The sequence below is a fragment of the Bos indicus x Bos taurus genome, chromosome 8 (assembly GCF_003369695.1).
Source record: "Bos indicus x Bos taurus breed Angus x Brahman F1 hybrid chromosome 8, Bos_hybrid_MaternalHap_v2.0, whole genome shotgun sequence".
Lineage (NCBI taxonomy): Eukaryota > Metazoa > Chordata > Mammalia > Artiodactyla > Bovidae > Bos > Bos indicus x Bos taurus.
The window spans coordinates 23394955-23421266 of NC_040083.1; the positions used below are offsets into that span (position 1 = coordinate 23394955).

Below are 26312 nucleotides of genomic sequence, written 5' to 3' on the forward strand. Positions count from 1 at the left end.
TGACATTAATTTTATAATGCTATACATTCCACAGCAATGTGATTTCAAAACACCATTAATACTAATAAAAAGTTAAAAGTTACCAAATTGATAAGATTTAACCTAGTCTTCATTCATTTATTTGCTTCACAAAATTTACTAAGCTCCTACAGATATCTTCACTCTTCTACGTGCTAGAAACAAAACTAAACACATGCTCTGACAGAGCTCATAATCTGGAGGAAGTTTTTTTTTTCCCCTCATCAGCATCAATATTTACACAATCTATAAAAAAAAAAAAAAGGACTTGTGAGTTCATAATTATTAATGAAACATTAATAATTGTCTTTATCACAATACCTACTATAGGAAACTAAAAAAGGTTTCATATAGATCAAGCAAGTAGATGATGTATATATGGATTAGACTATGAAACAGAAAAGAGACTTAAAATACATTGTTCCCCCATCTCTCTCCAATAATGTACTCCCCAAAGAATAAATACTAGCCAGGTGGTAAACAACAGTTATAACTGGACATGGAACAACAGACTGGTACCAAATAGGAAAAGGAGTATGTCAAGGCTGTATATTGTCACCCTGCTTATTTAACTTATATGCAGAGTACATCATGAGAAACGCTGGGCTGGAAGAAGCACAAGCTGGAATCAAGATTGCCAGGAGAAATATCAATAACCTCAGATATGCAGATGTCACCACCCTTATGGCAGAAAGTGAAGAAGAACTAAAGAGCCTCTTGATGAAAGTGAAAGAGGAGAGTGAAAAATTTGGCTTAAAGCTCAACATTCAGAAAACTAAGATCATGGTGCCCGGCCCCAGCACTTCATGGCAAATAGATGGGAAAACAGCGGAAACAGTGGCTGACTTTATTTTTGAGGGCTCCAAAATCACTGCAGATGGTGATTGCAGCCATGAAATTAAAAGATGCTTACTCCTTAGAAGGAAAGTTATGAACAACCTAGACAGCATATTCAAAAGCAGAGACATTACTTTGCCAACAAAGGTTTCTCTAGTCAAGGCTATGGTTTTTCCAGTGGTCATGTATGGATGCGAGAGTTGGATTGTGAAGAAGGCTGAGCACCGAAGAATTGATGCTTTTGAATTGTGGTGTTGGAGAAGACTCTTGAGAGTCCCTTGGACTGCAAGGAGATCCAACCAGTCCATCCTAAAGGAAATCAGTCCTGAGTGTTCATTGGAAGGAGTGATGTTGAAGCTGAAACTCCAATACTTTGGCCACCTGATGTGAAGAGCTAACTCATTGGAAAAAACCCTGATGCAGGGAAAGATTGAAGGCGTGAGGAGAAGGGCATGACAGAGGATGAGATGGTTGGATGGCATCACCGACTCAATGGTCATGAGTTTGAGTAAACTCTGGAAGTTGGTGATGGACAGGGAGGCCTGGCATGCTGCAATCCATGGGGTCTCAAAGAGTCAGACACGACTGAGCAACTGAACTGAACTGAACTGAAGTGATGTGCGATCTGATGATTAACTATCAATGCTGTGGAGTATGAAATCAACTGGTCTTAAGGAGGAAAGGAAAATAAAACAGATAACCTGAAATCCCAAAGTGACTAAGAATGTTTTAAAATGTAACCCATTGTGCATGTTTACAAACAAGGCTTTCACATGTATGTTCAACAAGGAGGGAGAAATAGTGGGAAAAGACTTGGAATAAGAGTCAAAAGACTGAGGCTTAGGGCCCAACTCTGCCAACTGACTAGCCACATGACCTTGAGCAAATCATTCAGTGTTGCTCTCCTTAGTTCCCTCTCTAAAAAACTATGTGTTAGCCTAGTTAATCTTGACAAAGCCACACTTAAAGTCCATGTGTGTTAGTTGCTCAGTCATGCCCGACTCTTTACAACCCCATGGACTATATAGCTCGCCAGACTCCTCTGTCCATGGGATTCTCCAGGCAAGAATCCTGGAGTGGGCTGCCATTTCCTTCTCCAAAACACCATGACATCCTTGTCAATTTACCCAATTCTTAGTTCTATAGAGATGAAATCTTGACATCAGAGGCCTTCTACAAATGAGTGCAGAATTTAACTAAAGAATCACGTCCCCAAAAATCTAGCATGAAGATACACTGCTATTTCAGGACATCTACATTCTATTAAAAATGAAACCAAACAGCTATTCTAACCAACAATTCCTAAGATAGAAAGGTCTAGGAATACTAGCTATCTTCACAATATTTTGCCTCCTTCCTGTAGTTGTGAATCACCATTTATATTCTTACTAAATTACCCAATTTCCTTCATTATCTTCTAAATGTAAAAACTACTAATCTAACTCACTCTAAAATTAAATCTCAGGAAACTAACAGTCTGCTGAAAATGCAACCAAAATTATCAATTTCATCCTGCAAAAAATAGTCTCATGGTGCAAAAGTAGAAATGAGACAACTGAAATTCTTTGCAAAGAAATATAAAATTACTTAGAACTTCTAAAAAGCTCTAGATAGCATACTGTAACACCTCAGAATGCAAATGAAAGGATTAAGTCATTAAAAGCTTATCAGTAAATAAATCAAAATCAAAAAATAATCTTTTCTCCTTATGAACATCTGGACATTATCATTAGAACTACTTCCAAATTCCAAAATAATACTCCTTTGACATAAAAACAACTAAAATGTAATTTAATTATTTGCTAACTGAAGCATGAGACAAGTGAGATATTTGTAAGGATTACCCTAAAAAGAAGCTTAATAACAGATTTGGCACATAAACAGCACATCTTTTATAAAATATCCCAATCTATTTAACAAGAAAAATTTCATTAAACATCTGTTTATAAATTTGTTAATTTTGCTTTCTGACATGGATGAACAAAGACTTTTTTAGTAAATATTAATATCTTATCTTTGAAAATGCAGTCATGGGTGAGGGAAGAGAAGATGATAATGTTTATTTTAAGATATTTATTCAATTGTTACACAGATTTTTCTCACTGGCAGATTCCAAGCTTCTCTGTATCTCTTTAAAGCTTCTTCTGACAGTATATCCTACCTGGAAATTCTATCTAAAATTGAAGTTAAAGACTCCAAAATGGAATTCTAATAAATTGTATCTACAGGATATTCTAAGACCTTTAAGAACAAGAACACATGAATATAGCTAGTGTGGTAAATGTAGCTCAAGCATTGGACTACATGGTCAATGGTACTATCCTATCATGACCTAGTATAGAAGTACTAAGTAAGCAGTTAGATATTATATTTTAGGAGCCACTTTACAACCCACTGCCTGGGCCCCACCAATCTAGGAGCCTCCTGTGTAATACATATATATACTTTGAACATTTGTAAGCACCTAAACTGTCCCAGGCATTGTTTTTTTTTTTTTTTCTAGGCACTGTTAACATAAAGAATACTAAGACACAGTTCCTGCCCTCAAGAAAGTTTCAGTTAATGGAGGATAATAATTATAAGACAATGTAATAAATATAATGATGTCAGAAATCACAACTAAAGTTATTAATTTAGCTTGTGATAAGTAAACACTTCCTGGGAGAGACAATACCTAAAAAGAGATTTAAAATAGAGAAAGTAATCAAGAAAGGGCTAGTTAGACAAGGGATGGCACCCCACTCCAGTACTCTTGCCTGGAAAATCCCATGGATGGAAGAGCCTGGTGGGCTGCAGTCCATGGGGTCACTAGGAGTCAAACACGACTGAGCGACTTCACTTTCACTTTTCACTTTCATGCATTGGAGAAGGAAGTGGCAATCCACTCCAGTGTTCTTGCCTGGAGAATCCCAGGGACGGGGGAGCCTGGCGGGCTGCCATCTATGGGGTCACACAGAGTCAGACACGACTGAAGCGACTTAGCAGCAGCAGTGATGAGATTCAAGACAGTAATGTAGAAATTAATAAGCAAAAGAAGAGGCAAGGGAATAGCACTTCTTGCTGTGTGGAACCAAAGCAAGTCACTGTATTGCTGAATATGGAATTCATAAATCATGAGATAAAGAAAGGAGAAAATAAAATTGGTGAAACCGATCATACACAGAGCCTAGTATATGACATAACAGATCTCATCCTGTAGCCTAGGGATTTTTCAGCTAGTCCGGAGACCAAACTATTGTTTTCCAATAGAAAGCTGCTGTGAGATATCAACACATTATTAAAAAAAAAAAAAAGAAGAAGAAGAAAACAGTGTATAAAAACAGAGCTGGGACTTCCCTGGCTGTCCAGTGGTTAAGACCTCACTTTTGAATGCAGGAGATATGTGTTCAATCCTGGTCAGAGTGCTAAGATCCCACATGCATTATGGCCAAAAACCCAAAACATAAAACAGAAGCAGTATTGTTACAAATTCAAGAAAGACTTTAAAAATGGTCCACATCAAATTAAAAAACAAAAACAAAACTTAAAATAAAAAAAGCTGAAGCAGTGTGAGGGTGTTTCCGTGTTTAGCCTCTACATGTGCAAGTCCAGTTTGAAAATCACAGTGATGGTGACCTAAGCTAGGCAGTGATACAAAGATCTGCTCTCCCAATACGTCACCCTGATGGATGGTTTAGAGAATGGCCTTGAGTAGGATGAGATGGAAGGCAGAGCTGCCAGTTAAGAACAGGTGGCAACAGTCACAGCAAGAGATGACCACCTGAGCTAATGCCATGGTAACAGAATGGGAGAAAGCTTTGAAGACCATCAGAAGGCAGAAGGCCTTGGTGAAGCTAAACTAACGGCACATATGGTGGTCATCTGGTCCCAGTCGGCAATCCTGTTTAATCCCAACTGGCACTGGTTTCTAATGGAGAGATTAACTCACTAATCAATTTCCAGCAGGAAGACCTGTCATCCATATGTACTATGTAGTAGCTTACTGAATATTTCCAATCAACCTTCCCAACTATCCAATGCTTAGCTTCTTTAACAGTAGCTATTCTCATGGTCAATATTTCAACAATCAATAAAACTGGTAAGATTTTTTTCTCTCAAATAGAAAACAGAAAACTATATCCTGCTCTAAGACATTTCTGCAGGAGAAAACATTACAATCAAAGCAGCTTAAAAGAAAAACTCTAAAATTAGCATATACTATTCCATCTCCCTAATTTATTTTATTTTATATTACCTTTCAAGGCATTGTTGGAAAAAAGCTGTCAGCTGCTGCAAAATGACTGGCCAGCAATCAGGTCTGTGCTCAAGAACAGTGATCAAAGGCTGAGGATGGTTTCTGAAAAACACACAAAGTAACACTGGAAGCTGTCATTTCAGGATATACATTTTTAATATCCAAATATAACAAGAGAAGAAGCCATTGACATCTAGAAACTTTTTTTCCAGGATTCACAGTTGTCACAGAATCCTCATTTGCTGCATTTGTTGCAGAGTTGGCTCATTAGAACTATTTTTTTTTAATTTGTTTTCCAGAAAAAAGAACCTGAGTCTTAGAGATCCAAATTTGACAGCAGTCTTTGTTATCTAATAGCTCTATGACTTTGGCCAAGCTCCTCAATCCAGTACCTCTCTCATTATCCACTCCCTTGATTCCCTGATTCTTGGAAATCTCCTCTTCCTGCTGATGAATCTCTTTCCAGACCTGAAAGATACCATCTCCTCTAACACTGTCCCAACCTATAAGCACCATCTCTCTGCCTCTGTGGGGCTTCACTGGTGGCTCAGCGGTAAAGAATACACCTGTAAAGCAGGAAACGTGGGCTTGATCCCTGGGTCAGGAAGATCCCCTGGTAAAGGGGATGGCAACCCACTCCAGTATTCTTGCCTGGGAAATTCCATGGACAGAGAAGCCTGGCAGGCTACAGTCCATGGAGTCGCAAAGAGTCTGACACAAATGAACAACTAAACAACAGCTCTGTCTCTGTTCCCATTTACCCCCATTCTTCTCAATATCTAGCTCTGTGTTCCCCCAATATACTTTAGGTAAGGGAAAAAGAAAATATTTCTCCCATCTCAAATAACAAACTCTGCAAATTATAAATTCTGAAAATTTCTATTGAACAAGGACAAATCTTTTTATCTGGGCTCCATCAATCAAGATACCAAAAAGACTATAGAAAAGATCTGAAATGTGAAGGATTCTCAAATAATGGGGTTAAAAAAAGAAAAGGAAAAAAGACAAACAAATTATTCTAAGTAGTACAAAAAAGTCTACTGGAAATTATAAATTCATTAGCTCTTTAAACTATGAAGTACTACACAAAGAATCTTCAGTTATTAGTGACGTGGCTTTTTCCTCCAAGAAAAAATTTTTAATTAAAAATGCTGCTGCTGCTGCTGCTAAGTTGCTTCAGTCGTGTCCGACTCTGTGCGACCCCACAGACAGCAGCCCATCAGGCTCCCCCATCCCTGGGATTCTCCAGGCAAGAACACTGGAGTGGGTTGCTATTTCCTTCTCCAATGCATGAAAGTGAAAAGTGAAAGTGAAGTCGCTCAGTCATGTCCCGACTCTTTGCGACCCCATGGACTGCAGCCTACCAGGCTCCTCCGTCCATGCCATTGCCTTCTCCAATTAAAAATGCTACTTATTTTTTTAATGAAGTATAGCTGATTTACAATATTGTGTTAGTTTCAGGTATACAAAAAATGATTCAGTTATACCTACATATATACAAATTCTTTTTTTATTCTTTTCCATTATAGTTTATTATAAGATATTGAACATCGTTTCCCATGCTATTCAGTAAATCCTACTGTTTATCTATTTTATATATAGTAATATGCATCTATTAATCCCATACTCCCAATTTATCCCTCCCTTATCCTTTCCTGTTTGTCAACCATAGTTTGTTTTCTGTGTCTGTGAAAATACTTCTGTTTTGTACATAAGTTCATTAGTACTATTTTTTAGATTTCACATATAAGTGATATCATATAATATTTGTCTTTCTGACTTCATTTATAGAACAATCTCTAGGTTGATCAATGGTGCTGCAAATGGTATTATTTCACTCTTTTTTTATTCTGTTTTTAACTTTTTATCTTACATTGCAGAATAGTTTATTAAGAATATTTTGGTAGTTTCAGGTGTACAGCAAAGTGATTCAGTTATATATATATATATATACATGTGTCTATTTTCTCAAATTAAAAAAAATTTTTTAATGCTATTTGAAAGAAATTCACACCATATAGATGCATCTATCTTTTTTACATAAAAAGAATTATATACATAATTTTAATTCAATAATACAGCACTAGAAATGTTTAAAAAAAAAGAAAGAAAAAGATCAGACCATCAGTCACACTCAAATGATTTTTTAAAACTGCCTTCTTGGTGGTTCTCAAAACGTGATCGCCTTCCCAGCAATATCAGCATCACCTGGGAACTTGTTAGAAATGAAAATAAATTCTCAGGCCTCAGCCAGACCTAATAAACAGCTCTCCAGACAATTCTGATGCACTGCTATAAAGCAGTGCTACTCAGCCCGGTTGTGAGCTAGATTCATCTGTGGAGCTCTTTTTAAAATACGAGTGCCCAGGCTTCAGTTATACCGGGGTTGGTAGGAGTGGAGCCCATGCACTAGTAATTTTAAAAAATTCTTCTAGCAATTCTGATGTGTTGCCAGAGTTGAAAACTGGTACAAGTTAAAAACCACATAAGAGGGAGGTTTGTAGTTGGGAAGTTTTCTAATTTTTTTTTTTCTCTCTCTTAAACAGAAAATTATGGCAGATACTTCACACTGAAACACTCATGTTAAACACCTCTCTGACACTACTACACAGTTTCTGGATATTATAACACCATCTCTCTATTCTCTCCTCAACCTCACCTAATCTATCAGCCACTAACTTCAAATGCTGGCAAGCTCCTGTTTGTTAAAGCACAGGCTATTTCTGAGTGATCAGATTATTGCCATTGCTAAAGGACTGCTCCAAGCAACTCTTTATGCCAAAACTTAAAAATCCTATCGAAATCACATTTCCAAATTCCAAACTCCTTGGCAGTTAATCCTATCTAGAATCTGCTTCTACCCTAGTTGTTACAGACATTCAGAAAATAAATGCTACAAATCCTAAAAGCCTCTCAGGTATGTCACATCATCCGAACTTGTTAGATTACAAATTCAGTAGGTCATGTTCGAGCAAACATGAATGAAAAGGAAAGAACAGCAACTGTAATTAATTTTAGCTATGAGTTTTCCTTCTGACAAGCACCATACTGAAATGAGGAGCATCAGATATGACCACCCACTAGTCCTCCAGCTAATGATGGCATTTATGACTATTTAAGAGGAAAATCCAAGAAGATACTATGTAGTTTCTGTGTGATCATAAAACACTTAAACGCTTTTCAATACTCTTCCCTTATGTCACCTCCTACCTCTTCCCACTTCTCATGTTTCCTCCTCCAAAAAGCTGTTAAGAATCTACCTCCTTTATAGAGACTCACAGACTTAGACAAAAACTTATGGTTGCTGGGTGGAAGGAAGTGGGGAAGGGATAGTCAGGGAGTTTGGGATGGACATGTACACACTCCTGCATTTAAAATGGATAACCAGCATGTGGGTACAGAACATGGAACTCTGTTCAATGTTATGTGGCAACCTGGATGGGAGGGGAGTTAGGGTAAAATGGATACATAGGTATGGCTGAGTCCTTTTGATGTTCACCTGAAATTATCACAACATTGTTTGTTAACTGACTATACCCCCAAAAATAAAAAGATTAAAAAAATTTTTTTTAATCTCTTTTTTAAAAACTATAAAGAATGTATCTTCTTTTATAAACAGTTTTTTTTGGTCCAAATTAAATCATATCACCAGAAGTAAAAGATAATAATTTAAATTAGATTAGAAATGATGCATATACTAGCAAACAACTCTATCATACTTTATAAATAGCTTCTACTTTACTGGGATTGTGGGACCCACTGTAACTTTGTTGTATGACTAATTGTGTTGGAGGCTCGTTCTGCTAGCTTTTGGGTTCAGCAAATTCTATTCAATATCTCAGACTTAAACTCTAAAGATGAAATTATGTAGAATATAGAACAGGGATTATCCAAATTAATTACTGACTTGTGTTGCTGTTGAGTCACTAAGTCGTGTCTAACTCTTTGCAACCCCATGGACTGTAGTTTGCCAGGCTCCTCAGTCCATGAGATTTCCCAGGCAAGAATACTGGAGTGAGTTGCCATTTCCTCCTCCAGGGGATCTTCCTGGTACAGGGATCAAACTCTTTGTCTCGTGCATTGGCAGGCGGATTCTGGACCACTGAGCCACCAGGAAAGCTGAATTACTGACTTAGACATCTGGAAAATTAATTTTTCCAGATAATTAATTATGTCAGATCCGAGTGAAAATTTGTAGGAATAATATACAATATCGATTCCAAGAAATTAAAAACCTTGACAGGGAAAGGAAGTCCAAATTAAGAACACTGAATATTACTGCTGATTAACATTGATTACCATTATACTATTTCAACTTGGTACAACTAAGCTAAAATCAATTATAATTGCCAAAATTTTGTTCTAATACTTTGAATATAATGAAAAGAGCTAAGGTTTCCCTTGTGAATCACTACAATGGCAAATGAATGCACCTATAAAATAATATATAAAGCTTTATGGTTCATAGAATGGACGTAGTTTTTAATTCAATCTACTTTATTGTGCAGTTGCCATACATAAAGTTTTCTCAGTCTGGCTATACTGATATTTGGAGTCAGATAATTCTTTGGCATAGGGGTTGTTCAATATACCATGGGATATTCAGCAGCATTCCTGGCCTCTACCCACTGGATGCTAATAGCTTTCAGTCTAGTTAAATGACAATCAAAAATGTCTCTCAGATCAGATCAGATCAGATCAGTCGCTCAGTCGTGTCTGACTCTTTGCGACCCCATGAATCGTAGCATGCCAGGCCTCCCTGTCCATCACCAACTCCCGGAGTTCACTCAGGCTCATGTCCATTGAGTCAGTGATGCCATCCAGCCATCTCATCCTCTGTCGTCCCCTTCTCCTCCTGCCCCCAATCCTTCCAGCATCAGAGTCTTTTCCAATGAGTCAACTCTTCACATGAGGTGGCCAAAGTACTGGAGCTTCAGCTTTAGCATCATTCCTTCCAAAGAAATCCCAGGGCTGATCTCCTTCAGAATGGACCGGTTGGATCTCCTTGCAGTCCAAGGGACTCTCAAGAGTCTTCTCCAACACCACAGTTCAAAAGCATCAATTCTTCGGCACTCAGCCTTCTTCACAATCCAACTCTCGCATCCATACATGACCACAGGAAAAACCATAGCCTTGACTAGAGGAACATTTGTTGGCAAAGTAATGTCTCTGCTTTTGAATATGCTATCTAGCTCTGTCATAACTTTCCTTCCAAGAAGTAAGCGTCTTTTAATTTCCTTCCAAGAAGTAAGCGTCTTTTAATTTCATGGCTGCAGTCACCATCTGTAGTGATTTTGGAGCTCAGAAAAATAAAGTCTGACACTGTTTCCACTGTTTCTCCATCTATTTCCCATGAAGTGATGGGACAGGATGCCATGATCTTCGTTTTCTAAATGTTGAGCTTTAAGCCAACATTTTCACTCTCCTCTTTCACTTTCATCAAGAGGCTTTTGAGTTCCTCTTCACTTTCTGCCATAAGGGTGGTATCATCTGCATATCTGAGGTTATTGATATTTCTCCCGGCAATCTTGATTCCAGCTTGTGTTTCTTCCAGTCCAGCATTTCTCATGATGTACTCTGCATATAAGTTAAATAAACAGGGTGACAATATACAGCCTGGACGAACTCCTTTTCCTATTTGGAACCAGTCTGTTGTTCCATGTCCAGTTCTAACTGTTACTTCCTGACCTGGATACAAATTTCTCAAGAGGCAGATCAGGTGGTCTGGTATTCCCATCTCCTTCAGAATTTTCCAGTTTATTGTGATCCACACAGTCAAAGGCTTTGGCATATTTGGAAAACTCAGCAGTGGCCACAGGACTGGAAAAGGTCAGTTTTCATTCCAATCCCAAAGAAAGGCAATGCCAAAGAATGCTCAAACTACCGCACAACTGCACTCATCTCACACGCTAGTAAAGTAATGCTCAAAATTCTCCAGCCAGGCATCAGCGATATGTGAACCGTGAACTTCCTGATGTTCAAGCTGGTTTTAGAAAAGGCAGAGGAACCAGAGATCAAATTGCCAACATCCGCTGGATCATCGAAAAAGCAAGAGAGTTCCAGAAAAGCATCTATTTCTGCTTTATTGACTATGCCAAAGCCTTTGTGTGGATCACAATAAACTGTGGAAAATTCTGAAGGACATTACCAAATGTCCCCTGGGTCCACAATTGCCCCTGGTTAAGAACCACTGAACTAGGTAAAATGGCAAGCACTGTGCAAAGTATAAAACTAACTCAAACGTGGTATTAGCCCTGAGCTATTCAAAAAGACAATGATTCCACCATTATCCTTCTTTACTGAGCCAAAAGCAATCAATCAATCATGTCCAAAATTTGAAGTTTCTTATGGAAAATTTGTGGAGAAAGTAATGGCACCCCACTCCAGTACTCTTGCTTGGAAAATCCATGGATGGAGGAGCCTAGTACGCTGCAGTCCATGGGGTTGCAAAGAGTCAGACACAACTGAGCGACTTCACTTTCACTTTTCACTTTTATGCACTGGAGAAGGACATGGCAACCTACTCCAGTGTTCTTGCCTGGAGAATCCCAGGGATGGCGGAGCCTGGCGGGCTGCCGTCTATGGGGTCGCACAGAGTCGGACACGACTGAAGCGATTTAGCAGCATGGAAATATAGTCATCCAATAATAACATTAGGTACACAAAGGTAATGGTACAGTAGAAAATAGAAGACTTAAAATGGAAAACAAATGTACAATTATTCCTTGCAAAAGACAGAAGCATGTTCCAAAATAAACAAACAGTATTAAATATTATGCATGCTGATCTGGGTATGATAGAAAATAGGGTTAATTTCCTATTTAAAATACTATAATTAGCACATTTAAAATGTCCTAAGGCTAAGTATAGTTTACTCTTCATATAGTTAAGATTGATTCTTAAATTTATAGATTATTCAAGATTTTTCTTTCCTTTCTTCTCACTGCTTATTAGCCATTCCATTTCTTCCAAGTACCTCTGAGAAAGGTCAAGGTAAATCTACAATTCAAACTTTACTCGTCATTAGAAGCACTGTTGAGGAATAAAAAAAATGTGATTCAAAAGAACATCAAAACAAAACCTGGGTTATGCCTTAAAATGTCAGTTATCCCCCAAACTAGTAGTCAAGTCATAAAGAGTAATTTGACTACAACACTTTATTCAAAATGATAGATAGGATGCACATACAATCATCCTGATCACTTGAAAGGCTAACACTGGCAGACAATAAGCTCTATACAACTTTGAAAAGCAAACACAAATGTGGGGCACTGAAGTCATTATTTACATAAGCAGTGCCTACATAGCATCATCTGAATCATTTACTGTTATGCTGCCACATCCACGTCTCAGAAACAAAAACCAGAAATGGAGAAGTGATGTGAAACAGTGTACGGGACACACTGAATTAAAGGAAAGAATCAAGCATTCCAAATTCACCTTCTGTCTCTGCAACACATTGTGTGATCTCAAGCAAGAGAATTAACCTCTCTTGCTTGGGCAAGAGTTTCTTCAGCTGTAAAATGAGGAAACCAGACTAAGTACCTTCCAGGGCTAAAGTTCTATAACCCAAGTCACCCATTAAAGCTCTAACCTTTGAATTGCTCAAGATCAGAGGTGGATGGCTCTCAACTATTAATAATTCTATGCCAAGTTTAAACAGCTCTAAGGTCAACATCTAATAAAACCTAAGGCCTCAAAACAGTGGTCTCCTATTTTTATCTCAAATAAATAAATCACCCTATATTTTTCATTTCAGAGAGAAATGCAGTACTGTATCCAGAATAAGCCCACAGAAAATTTCAAATCAGGGTTTCCTAACTCTTAAGACATACATCCAATAGGCTCTGCTTTCTTCTTAAGAGAGAGTAACATTGTTTGTAAAGATTGAAGTCAATACAAAACAGGCAACCAGGTCACCCTTCATTGGCCTCTGGTGCCTCTAATTTCTCCTTCACTCTGTGGTTTTTAATATTTCTGTTGTTTTCCTGCCACAGATGAGCCAATTTGTTGTATGTTCTTTGGCACGTGCCCATTTCATAATTTGTAAATGTTTTAACTGCCATTTTAAGTAAAGCATTCAACACAGTACCTAACACAAAGAATACTTTGTAAATGTGGTTCTATTATGATTATCATGCAGATAAATTTGATTCTTAAACTAGAGCATAAGCAGCTTGAAAGCTGGGTCTCTATCTTCTTATGCTTCCCTTTCAGTGCCTAATGCACATTTTAAATAAATGTAACAAACACACACTTTTCCCAAAGTACCTTTTTAAACTCTCTGAATGGATCATGAAAAACCAACATCACAACCCCTCTAAGTACACTGTTTCAAAGTTAACAACATTCAGAGGCAAAAAAAAAAAACAAACCCCACAGAAGAAGCAGGCAGAGTTCCTACCCAATACTTCAGGACTCCCTACCCTTTAATAACATTGTCAACAACACAGAGCAGTGCATGCATCTTAGCAGACTGGAGTGCGGGAAGCAATAAATGAAAAATTCGTGGTTCCACTAGACTAGCACAGAGACAACGATAAAATAAGGTATGTAACTAGATTCACCTTTCCAAGTATAAATGCATCAATCTTAATAGAAAAGAAAGAGTTAAAAAAAAATAGTCTTGTGGTAGGCAAATCAAAAAGCAAAAGTTATTTGTAACCTTTAGGTCACCTCAACCTTTCTGCTACATCTCTAAATGTAGGAAAGCTATGATTTGATTTATATCATAAATCCAGCAATAGACACAGATTGCCTTTTCTGTGTGAGGAAACAATGCCTGCAGTCACCATGCATTTTCATGTATGCAGCTGTGACCCCGGCGCTTTCAGAAGCATAGCATAGCACTTACTACATCAAATATGCATTTTAAAAGCATTTCTCTACCTGCTCTGAATTTTGATTTGAAAATGTTGGTTAGAAGCCAAAGTAGGATTAAAAAAAGAGAAAAAAAAAAAAGCTCTGCAGATTTTAAGATAAAAATGAATAAAAATTGATTCCACAATAAATATTACTATAAAAAAAGAAAAATTAAATGATAATAGTGAATCTTTATCTATCCTATAGAATCTTAAGACAAATGCATTTCATCCACGCCAGAAAAAGAAGACTTGGAACAAAAAAATTTAATTTTGACATTTTTTATTAATTTCCTTTTTTCTTTGGGTCTATAAGGCAGATAGGGAGAAGATAAGATTTCTTTGAAAAGAGATTTCATATTACAATGGTTCTGCCCTCATAGTGAACCTTTCCCACGACTCCTACTTTGAGAGGCAGGGTTTTAACACAAAGATGTCTGCCAGTGTCAGAAGGCTAGAACTATTTTAGGTACTAGTTGGTGGCTAGGGGAAACAGAGACACACAGGGTTCAAAACATCTATTATTAAGTTACATCCTTGATTGGAAAAGAAAAGAAACTAAAGATAAGATAAATAGGCTAATAAGGCAAAAATCAAAATATCTTGTGCTCTTAAAGACACTTACCACCAAATCACCATACCAATTTTTAAATTAAGCATGTGCACTTAGCAGAACTTATGAAATATTTCCTGGTGGCAACTGCTAACTGAAAGATAGTATATGTACAAATTATTCTTTAGGTCTGATTTTTAAACACCAAGTGTAAACCCCAGGTGACTGGAACCATGAATTGTGAACAAAGACTCCCCTGGGTGGGAAAGATGAGGGAAAAGAAGAAATGAAAACGGAAGCAAAACATGCAGTTTGACAGTAAGAATCAAGTCATATAGATGTCCACATCTAAAGTTTATCTGTATCTCCACTGCCATTAGTAAATCTGAAAGGAGTGGTAGAGTTGGGAAATTACCGTTTTGAAATTATCTCAGTGAAAATTAATAGGGAGGGGGGAGCTGTGAGTTTAATGAGGAACACGATATATTCATGGTCTCATAGCATCTTCTCCACAGACTGCTTATTAATTACAAGAAGAAGATGGTAACTACACAGTAAAGAAACCAAATATTACCTTGATAGGGTAATGAAAATTAAAATCACCAATGAAAGGCAAGATGGACATCAGTGTCTCCAGACAAGATGTCCTGAGAAAGGCACAGCAAACTTTCACAGTATTCGAAAATGTCAATGTCATAAAAGATAAAGGATGAGAAAATTCCAAGTTTTAAAAGACTAAAAAGATATGACAGTTAAAGACAACATATGATCCTAAATTGGAGCCCGTACACTAAAAATAAAAATGAAAGAGGTATGAAAGGACGTTATTAAGTCAAATGGCAAAACTAGGATATGGATTATAGGTAAAAGTGTTAAATGAACACCAAATTTTCTTGATTTGATAACTGTACTCTGGTTATATAAAAATCCTTGTTCTTAGAAAACATACCCTACTGAATATGTACAATCTACTCTCCAATAGTTTTTAATTCTATAGAGAGAAGGATGATGAGAATGTGGAAAATCAGTGAATTGGGATAAATGCCAGATGGAAATTTTCTGTACTATTCTTGCACCTTTTCTGGAACTTTATTATTATTTTTTTTTTAATCTGCTAAATGGCTTTATTTTTTTTTTTTCCATTTTACTTTTAAATTTTATTTTATTTTTAAACTTTACATAATTGTATTAGTTTTGCCAAATATCAAAATGAATCCGCCACAGGCATACATGTGTGGAACTTTAAAATTCTTTCAAAATAAGTTTAAAAAATAAAACCTTCAATGACTTCCTACTACACTTTAAAGAAAACCCAAAGTCTCTACCATGGCTTGCATCTTCTAGGCCATGTCTAACTCTCCTGAGCCTCTGTCTTGGCCTCTTCCTCCCTTAAACACTAAGCTCCAGGCACCCTGCCTCCTGTTAGTTCCTCTAGGGCACCAGGCGCTCACAAAGCAGCAGCTAAGCACATGCTTTTCCCTAGATCTGAGATGCTCTGCATTCTTCGCACAGCCAATTCCATTTCACCCACCAAAATGGAGAGAAGAGACAATGCAAAAAGAGTTTAATGCTAAGAACTGACTTTTACTTTTCAGGAAAAAAAGAGGTATGAACCATAAAGTACTTCAACCTTCAGGACACACATCTTTAAGATCTCAAAATTAACTCTACATCTAAATAAACTCATAACATTACACAAACATATGCAAATACTGACAAAGTAAATAACTTTCATCTACTCTGGGTATAATCACCCATTGCTATTGGCCTAATCACCCATTTCAGAGCATACCATCTGCCCAAAACATTTAATATTCCCTTATTTCAGAAAGTACAGCTTGATGTTGATCAGACCAACTCTTTCCATAAACAAGATTCTCAACATGTGATATTTGTGCATGTCAGCCACTGTCTGGCACATCAGAATAACACACAAATTCTGGAACAAGCAGTTACCGCTCATGAATTCACAGCTATTTCCTCACTTCAGCTGAGGGAAGAGAGATCTTAAAAAGACTGCCATAATATGAATACATAGAGGAAAAATTAAAAGCAAGAGTACATGATAAAATTTTAAGAGGAAAAAATGGCATATTACAAAGAAAATGAGCCTCTCATAATTAATGAATCTTAAAATTTTAGTCTGGGCTTCCTTGGTGGCTCAGTGGTAAAAACTCACCTGCCAATGCACAGGTTCAATCCCTGGGAGGGAAGGATCCCCTGGGGGAGGAAATTGCAGCATGGATTCGCAAAAGAATCATACGTAACTTAGTGACTAAACAATAACAACAACAACAAAATTTAGTCATTCTTTCTTATAATCAAAATATCAGGCAAACGCTGGTCTGCTGCACTTCCTGTATGGTCAATGTTATAGAGCACTGCTGCTGCTGCTGCTGCTGCTGCTGCTAAGTCGCTTCAGTCGGGTCTGACTCTGTGCAACCCCATAGACAGCAGCCCACTAGGCTCCCCCGTCCCTGAGATTCTCCAGGCAAGAACACTGGAGTGGGTTGCCATTTCCTTCTCCAATGTATGAAAGTGAAAAGTGAAAGTGAAGTTGCTCAGTTGTGCCTGACTCTTAGCAACTCCATGGACTGCAGCCTACCAGGCTCCTCTGTCCATGGGATTTTCCAGGCAAGAGTACTGGAGTGAAATAACTTAAAAATAAGTGTTTATAACAAAGTGGAGTTCAAGCTAACAAGAAGAAAATTTAGACCAAACATAAAATGGGAGGGGAAAAATAAGCCTGAAATAAAGGATATCTTAGTGGTCATCTTTCATTGTTTTTTTTTTAAGTGATTAAACTGAAAATTGTTCACAGATTAAAAAAAGGAGAGGGGGGAGGTTAAAGTTTTTGAAAACAGTTAAATGTCTAAATCAGAGGTCACAAACGGTTGCCCTTGGATTGCATCTTGTGAGCAGATGTGTTCGGTCTGCCGACTCTGTATTTTGAAAAACTGGAATTGTTTTCCAACATTTATTAGTCGAAATATTTCATTTAAAATGTTATTAATACTGAAGGATCTGAAGGTCTGGCGACAACAAAGCCCCATGCCTCACTGCAACAACTGGCCAGCAGTCCTCAATCCAACCACCACACTAATAACAATCCAGGAAGCTTTGAGTGTTACCAGTGCTGGAGGCTGAGCCCTACTCATTCTCGGGAGAGCCCAGGCACTACAGTTAAAAGTTCCTCAGAGAACTCTAACAGTGCAACCAGAATTGAGAGTCCTGGGCCTAGAGTAAAACTTGCATATTCTCTTCATTTAATCACAGTAGCCAACTGTGCTCTATTGCTCTTCCAATTTACCCCCATTCTAAAAGGTCCTGGAAATTGAAACTCCATTTAAATATCCTCCTTTAATCTTGTTTAAGTCACAAGACTATAGAAGGGTTCAGTTAAGCAAAATGAACTTTACTGGCTATACGCACTCTTATCTGATGTATCTCAAAGCATGGTGGGTAAATAGATCATCTGTGTACCCAGATGATGTATGGGTAAAGTGTGTGCTCCAGACATATACATGAAAAACACTGAACTCCTTCCACACTAAAACACTGAAAACCATCACTGGTTTGTAGAATGGTGCTGAGGATTCAAGGGATTAGAGCTGGTAGACAGAGCGCCTGAAGAACTATGGATGGAGGTTTGTTACATTGTACAGGAGGTGGTGATCAAAACCAACCCCAAGGAAAAGAAATGCAAGAAGGCAAAATGGTTGTCTGAGGAGGCCTTACAAATAGCTGAGAAAAGAAGAAAAGCAAAAGGCAAAGGAGAAAAGGAAAGATATACCCATCTGAATGCAGAGTTCCAAAGAATAGCAAGGAGAGAGAAGAAAGCCTTCCTCAGTGATCAATGCAAAGAAATAGAGGAAAACAATAGAATAGGAAAGACTAGAGATCTCTTCAAGAAAATTAGAGATACCAAGGGAATATTTCATGCAAAAATGGGCTCAATAAAGGACAGAAATGGTATGGCCCTAACAGAAGCAGAAGGTATTAAGAAGAGGGGACAAGAATACACAAAACTATACAAAAAAGATCTGAATGATGCAGATAACCACAATGGTGTGATCACTCACCTAGAGCCAGACATTCTGAAATGTGAAGTCAAGTGGGCCTTAGGAAGCACCACTACAAAAAAAGCTTATGGAGGTGATGCAATTCCAGCTGTGCTATTTCAAATCCTAAAAGATGATGCTGTAAAAGTGCTGCATTTAATATGCCAGCAAATTTGGAAAACTCAGCAGTGGCCACAGGACTGGAAAAGGTCAGTTTTCATTCCAAGCCCAAAGAAAGGCACTGTCAAAGAATGTTCAAACTACTGTACAATTGCACTCATCTCACACGCTAGCAAAGTAATGCTCAAAAGTCTCCAAGTGAGGCTTCAACAGTACGTTAACCGAGAACTTCCAGATGTTCAAGCTGGACATAGAAAAGGCAAAGGAACCAGAGACCAAATTGACATCTGTTGAATCATAGGAAAAGCAAGAGAGTTCCAGAAAAATATCTACTGCTGCTTCATTGACTACGCTAAAGCCTTTGACTGTGTGTATCACAACAAATTGTGGAAAATTCTTCAAGAGATGGGACTACCAGACCTGACCTTACTCTTGAGAAATCTGTATGGAGGTGAGGAAGCAACACTTAGAACCGGACATGGAACAACAGACCAGTTCCAAATTGAGAAAGGAGTACGTCAAGGCTATATATTGTCACTCTGCTTATTTAACTTATATGCAGAGTACATCATGTGAAATATCACGATGGATAAAGCACAAGCTGGAATCAAGACTGCCGGGGAAAATATCAATAACCTCAGATACACAGATGACACCACCCTTATGGCAGAAAGCGAAGAACTAAAGAGCCATGGCAAACAGATTAGGGAAACAATGGAAACAGTGACAGACTTTATTTTGGGGGGCTCTAAAATCAGGCTATGGTTTTTCCAGTGGTCATGTATGGATGTGAGAGTCGGACTGTGAGAAGTTGAGCACCGAAGAATTGATGCTTTTGAACTGTGGTGTTGGAGAAGACTCTTGAGAGTCCCTTGGACTGCAAGGAGATTCAACCAGTCCATCCTAAAGGAGATCAGTCCTGAGTGTTCATTGGAAGGACTGATGCTGAAGCTGAAACTCCAATACTATGGCCACCTCATGCAAAGAGTTGACTCATTGGAAAAGACCCTGATGCTGGGAGGGATTGGGGACAGGAGAAGAAGGGAACGACAAAGGATGAGATGGCTGGATGGCATCACCGACTCGATGGACATGAGTTTGGGTAAACTCCAGGAGTTGGTGATGGACAGGGAGGCCTGGCGTGCTGCGATTCATGGGGTCGCAAAGAGTCGGACACGACTTAGCGACTGAACTGAAAATCACTTCAGCCATGATATTAAAAGACGCTTACTCCTTGGAAGAAAAGGTATGACAAACCTAGACAGCATATTAAAAAGCAGAGACATTGCCAACAAAGCTACGGTTTTTCCAGTAGTCATGTATGGATGTGACAGTTGGACTATAAAGAAAGCTGAGCACTGAAGAATTGATGCTTTTGAACTGTGATGTTGGAGAAGACAGGGAAGCCTGGAGTGCTGCAGTCCATGGGGTCGCAAAGAGCTGGACACAACTGAGTTACTGAACTGAACTGGCCCAGGAGAAATACCAAACACCCAAAGGGTTGTGTTTCATTACTTCTGCACCCAAATGTTTATCACAGCATTATTTACAACATCCAAGATATGGAAACACCCTAAGTGTCATTGATAGATGTATGGACAAAGAAGATGTGGTATATACGCACAATGGAATACAACCGAGCCATAAAAAAGATGAAATCCTCCCATTTACAACACATGGATGGACACTGAGGGTAATATGCTAAGTGAAATAAGTCCAACAGAGAAAGACAAATACAATATGATTTCGCTCACATTTGGAATATTAAAAATAAACAAACAAACCAACCAAAAACAAACACATAGATACAGAGAACAGGCTAAGTGATTACCAGAGGGGAAGAGCAGTAGGGGTAAGGCAAAACCGGTAAATGAGGTCAACTCTATGGTAACAGATGGAAACTAAGCATTTGGTGGTAAGGGTGCTGTAGCGTCGGAGAAGCCGATGGCAGCCCACTCCAGTACTCTTGCCTGGAAAATCCCATGGACGGAGGAGCCTGGTGGGCTGCAGTCCATGGGGTCGTAAAGAGTCGGACATGACTGAGCGACTCCCCTTTCACTTTTCACTTTCATGCATTGGAGAAGGAAATGGCAATCCACTCCAGTGTTCTTGCCTAGAGAATCCCAGGGACGGGGGAGCCTGGTGGGCTGCCGTCTATGGGGTCACACAGAGTCAGACACGACTGAAGTGACTTAGCAGCAGCAGCGTGCTGTAGCGTATATGGAGGTCAAAATATAAGGTTGTACACATGAAACAGTAATACAAACTAATATTTTCTCAATTTTTTAAAAGTTTTAATAAAAAATAAGATGACCAATATTCTGTTTTACTATACTGCAAGTTAATTAGCTATTAGGACAAAAAGAAAATCCAACAGTATACTAGCAGAGTCCTTAATACCATAAAATTAGAGTTGAGTTTCCTGCCTAGAAAGCTTACAATTACTTGTCATACTACTTCCATTTTAGATCAAACCTACAACATAACCAAGGAAAACCTTTCAGCGGAGTTCTAAGCTCCTCATACCCTTTTTATGTTTTCACACACAGCTCATCAGTTTTCTCTCCAAGGCTGGACGATATTGCTCACCAACACGTGGCATACAAGATTCTAAAACAGCATGACAATTTTATGATTGACTCAGGTAATCATAGCTCTCCTGAGGGAAATCTGCTCTTCAGGCTCACCTCTCCTGTGTTTCTGCCATCCAGAACCCCCCGTGGAGGAACCTCAGGTTCTTACACACTCAATTACACTCTACTGATTTATAGTGCCAAACAGCCATTCACACGAGGGCCCTCCATAAACATTACTGGATTATGCCAACTCAAGTGATTGATTCTGGACCTCTTAATGTGCCACCACTCTACACACAATCCTTATATATCCAGTATGATTTCAGTTCTTCAAACAAGGCTCCCGATCCACACCTTGCATCTATTGTCTTCTAAGAACAAGCCTACGGCTAAAAGAGCCAACTACTGGAGAAAATAAACTATGAATAGAAAGCAGGTGAAACATTACAGGTAACAAAGTTTAGCACTCACTCACAGGGAGCACAATCAGTGTGAAAATATAATTATTCTGCATGACTAAAAATGTCCTTAAATCATCATCAAAAAAACTAAGATGGCTATGATCCACCTGGAAAATCTCACCAGAATGCAAGCTCTGATTCAGGTAGTCTGAGACGGGGTCCGAGATTCCACATTCCTAACAAGCTCCCAGGAACTGCTAATGCTGCTCAAAGCTCTGCTACTTCAAGTATGGTAGGGAAACAGCAGTATCAGCATCACCTGGGAGCTTGTTAGACCAGAATACTGAGCCCATGTTAGGTCTAAGGAAACAGAATCTGCCATTCAACAACGTCTCAGGTGATGAATGGTAGAGAGCTGCTAACACACCATCTTATACTCACTGTTGATCAGAATCACCTGGGACTTTTCTGACTCTGATTCAGTTGGTCTAGGGTATTTCATTGTCCTATGTTCATCTGGTTTTAGGCATACCCAGACTTAGTGACTGAACAACAACAGCAAAAGGTGGTTCTCATGAATAGCCAGTGTTGAGAAACAATGAAATTAAAAATACTTAATTGGGTAGCTCTAGGTTGATAGAGCTATGGTTAACGGGTGAGGAATTTGAGGAAATGATGAAAATGTCCTAAAATTGATTATGGCAATGATTGTATGACTACATGAATATACTAAAAATCATTGAATTGTATACTTTAAACAGGTCAGTTGTACAGTACAGTATGTGAATTGTATTTCAATAAAACTGTTAAATAAAATTTTAGAACTCCAGTAGCTTTCCTATTTTAAAATAAGTAAATAACTCCTCCTGAATAACGATGAAGTGGAATTATTTCCTATCCTGGAACTCTGCCCCAAGAGTGTGAACCTCTTTCAAAAAAAGAGAACACAGCCCCAGACATCCTGTATCCTGCATCGAACCTGGACTGGCGATTCAGTTCTTATATGATATTATACATGTTTCAGTGCCATTCTCCCAAATCATCCCCTTGGGGCTGGTGCACTGGGATGACCCAGAGGGATGGTACGGGAAGGGAGATGGGAGGGGGGTTCAGGATGGGGAGCACGTGTACACCCGTGGTGGATTCATGTTGATGTATGGCAATAAGTAATTAACCTCCTATTAAAATAAATAAATTTAAATTAAAAAAAAAAGAGCATTAAAAAAAAAGAGAGAACACAAATGCTTGTATGACCCATCTAGAAACATTAAGTCCTGCTCATTTACTCCTTAGGTTCAATCCTGGTTAAGGTAATGTATATTTTTAAAAGAAAAGCGTATTTATCAATTTGGAAAAGTTTACCCTTCACACCCAGTTTTCAGAGTATTTTCAAATAAATAATTTTCCTTTTGCTTCCCCAACTTAAAATTAATGAGTTAACTACTAAGTTAACAATGAATTAACTAATTCATTGTACTACATTCTTCCAATTGTTCTATATTTTTAAAAACATTCAAAAAACATGTTAAGGGGACTTCCCTGGTGGTTCGTAGTTAACAGTCTGCCCTGCAATGCAGGGAACATGGGTTCAATCCCTCATTGAGGAACCAAGATCCCACATGCTGTGGGGTAACTAAGCCCACGCCACAACTAGAGAGTCCAGTGATGCAACTACAGAGCCCCAGCGCCACAAATACAGAGTCCAAGCACCACAATGAAATATCCCACATGATGCAAGGCAGATCCCACGTGCCACAATTAAGATCCAATGCAGACAAACAAATGATTTAAAAAACAAATGTTAACAAAAAATATATAAAATGCAAATCTGACCTTGTTTTTAAAAAGCGACTTAAGAAACTCGATAATATGCTCATAAAATAAAGGAGATGGTAAGTAGCACTAAACTAACAGGAAAGATCACTGTAATATATGAGACACTGTTTACTTACTATCAAAAGGAAAGTACTATACATGTATGTAAGTAACAGGCACTATATATCAGGAGAGGCACTCACGGCTTCTGATAGCAGTGGTGTCAAATGCTTGAAACTGCAGGTTTTATATGCTCAAGCCAATGACAATTCCCAAGTATGGTCTACTCTCCCTACTGGATCACCACAGCCTATGGAAGTCATTTTCCCCCAGAACCAGTGCCCTTGTTTAGGGTGCCATGGGTTCATTCTTTATAAAAGGTATATTCTAGATGCATCACTGAACAGATTTTCTAGGACAATATACACTGATTATGGGACATCTTCTGGCATCCTCTACTAAGTGGGAGCCCCTCTCTTATGAAATGACTTTCTAGGACCTTCAACGCAATGGTTAAGGTCACCTTCACAAGTAAGTATGCCTTCCCTTGCCCAAACTCTCCCATAAAATTCAATGCATTTCACTGGAACTATTGCAGTAATATATATATATATATATATATATATATATATCAGAGAAGGCTATGGCACCCCACTCCAGTACTCTTGCCTGGAAAATCCCATGGACGGAGGAACCTGGTAGGCTGCAGTCCATGGGGTCGCTAAGAGTCAGACACGACTGAGCGACTTCACTTTCTCTTTTCACTTTCATGCATTGGAGAAGGAAATGGCAACCCACTCCAGTGTTCTTGCCTGGAGAATCCCAGGGATGGGGGAGCCTGGTGGGCTGCCGTCTATGGGGTCGCACAGAGTCGGACACGACTGAAGTGACTTAGCATAGCATAGCATAGTCCTGTTACTTTCTATAGTGAGGAAGTTTATTTTCCTGCTTTTAATACATTTGTTCAATGAACTCTTCAGTTTTCACAGCATTGGGAAAATGATTCTATATCCCAGATCAAAATGAATGACTTGAATTTTGGACAAAAGATTCCAATTCCAAGGAAGCAAGCTGAAAGCCACAGTGATGATACTCAGCATACGGTAGTCAATTCTATCTCAATCCTGAGTGTTGGAAATACTAACTTCCTGAGAGGTTAAGACTCACAGTCTCTGTGAACTTCAATAACTAATTCTTAATGAATTAGCATGTCTTAATTCATAACATTTAACAATTCACTAAAAACAAAAGTTTCAAAAGAAAGGAGAAAAGGCTTACCTAATATTATATATATCCTGAATATTCTTCTCCCCGCTGTGTCCTTCCTTAACAGCTTGCATTTGTAATAGTTTCATAAGGGCTTTTATCAAGCCATGTGTATTTCTGTAAAGAAATATAATAGCATGTCAAATGTTATAAAGTGAACAGTCTACTCAGGTACTTAATCCTACCACTTTTGATAGTTGAACACTTGCCACCCACACTGAACAGTAGCCCTCCACATACACCTAGCTTATCCCATAGCATAGCCGAGAGGCCTACAAGCTCCCATTCAACACAATGAAGGAGAAGTGAAGCCAAAGAATCAAACTACCAACCTATCTATCACCTCACTGCATATACCGGGGGGAAATCAATCAGGGAAAAGTAAACATTAGCCCACATAATTGCAGGCAGTGACCACATCAATTACCCACACTGAATAATCAAGTCCTTCATTTATAAATATTAGCAGACCATGAAAAATAACGAGACAGATGAAATGGAATGGCCACTAAAAAAAAAAGTGGGCCAGGGGACCAATCAGAGCAAATAACCCCCATTAAAACAAAGCTAATGGGAGCAGGGAAGAGAAATTTAAGTTTTTTCCTTATTCTCTGTGAGAAGCAGCAAGATAATAAATCAGAAAAAATGGCCTGCTTTTTAAATTTTTTTCCTGTTACTAATGTTTTCTAACTATTAAATAGGATTTTATTTCAGCTTTCGTGAGGTAAAACTAACAAAAACAACTGTAATATAACGTGTACAAAATGATTTACGTGTGCATTTTAAAATGGTTGCCAAAATCAAGTTAATTAACACATATATCACCTCACAGTTACTTTTTAGTTTTCATTTTTTGGATAAAATGCTAAATACTCTTAGCAAATTTCAAGTACACAATACAACATTGTTGACTTTAGTTACTATGCTGTACATTAGATCCTCAGAACTTAATCATAACTGGAAGCTTGTATCTTTCGACCAGCATCTCCCCATTTCTCCTACCCGCCCCTGGCAACCACCATTCTACTCTCTGCTTCTATCTGTTAAATTTCTTTTTTTAGATTCCACATACAAGTGGTTCCATATGGTATTTATCTTCCTCTGTCTGGGTTATTTCACTTAGCACAATGCCCTCCAGGTTCATCCACGTTGTCACAAATTACCCTGATCTCTTTAAAGTAAGATTCTCCCTGGGAATGAGAAAGAAATCTTAGAAATACAGATTATTTGCTAAATGAAAAAAAACCCAATATTTTAAAAATCATAACTGTTAATAATTATGGAGCATCTATTGTAAGTTAAGTACTCTCTTAAGTGCTTAACACGCATTATGTCATTATTATCTAGAAATCACTGGTAACTTTACCATAGGGCTAGGACAAGACCTGGACTTAATTAATAAAAGTCATTTCGGGCAATTATGTGAGATGTTATTCAGTGAACTCTTTGATGGCATTTAAAGTTTTACAACTGGTAAACGGTTTAGCCATGCTGTCCAATACAGCAGCCAATGGGCACACAGGCTACTGAGCACGTGTAACATGGCTAATCCGCACTGGGATGTGCTGTA

The 26312-nt window shown here is 38.3% G+C and overlaps 1 protein-coding gene across 2 annotated transcripts in view; it reads right to left on the minus strand.

The window, feature by feature from the left end:
• The window catches only part of FOCAD (focadhesin), a 305616-nt gene that overhangs the window by 226681 nt on the left and 52623 nt on the right, over positions 1-26312 (minus strand). For both annotated transcript variants that reach the window (XM_027549147.1, XM_027549148.1), the window contains 2 exons: positions 24755-24859; positions 5090-5191 (listed from right to left, as the gene is read on the minus strand). In XM_027549147.1, coding sequence (XP_027404948.1) covers positions 5090-5191; positions 24755-24859 — 207 coding nt within the window. The remainder of the gene's footprint in view (positions 1-5089; positions 5192-24754; positions 24860-26312) is intronic.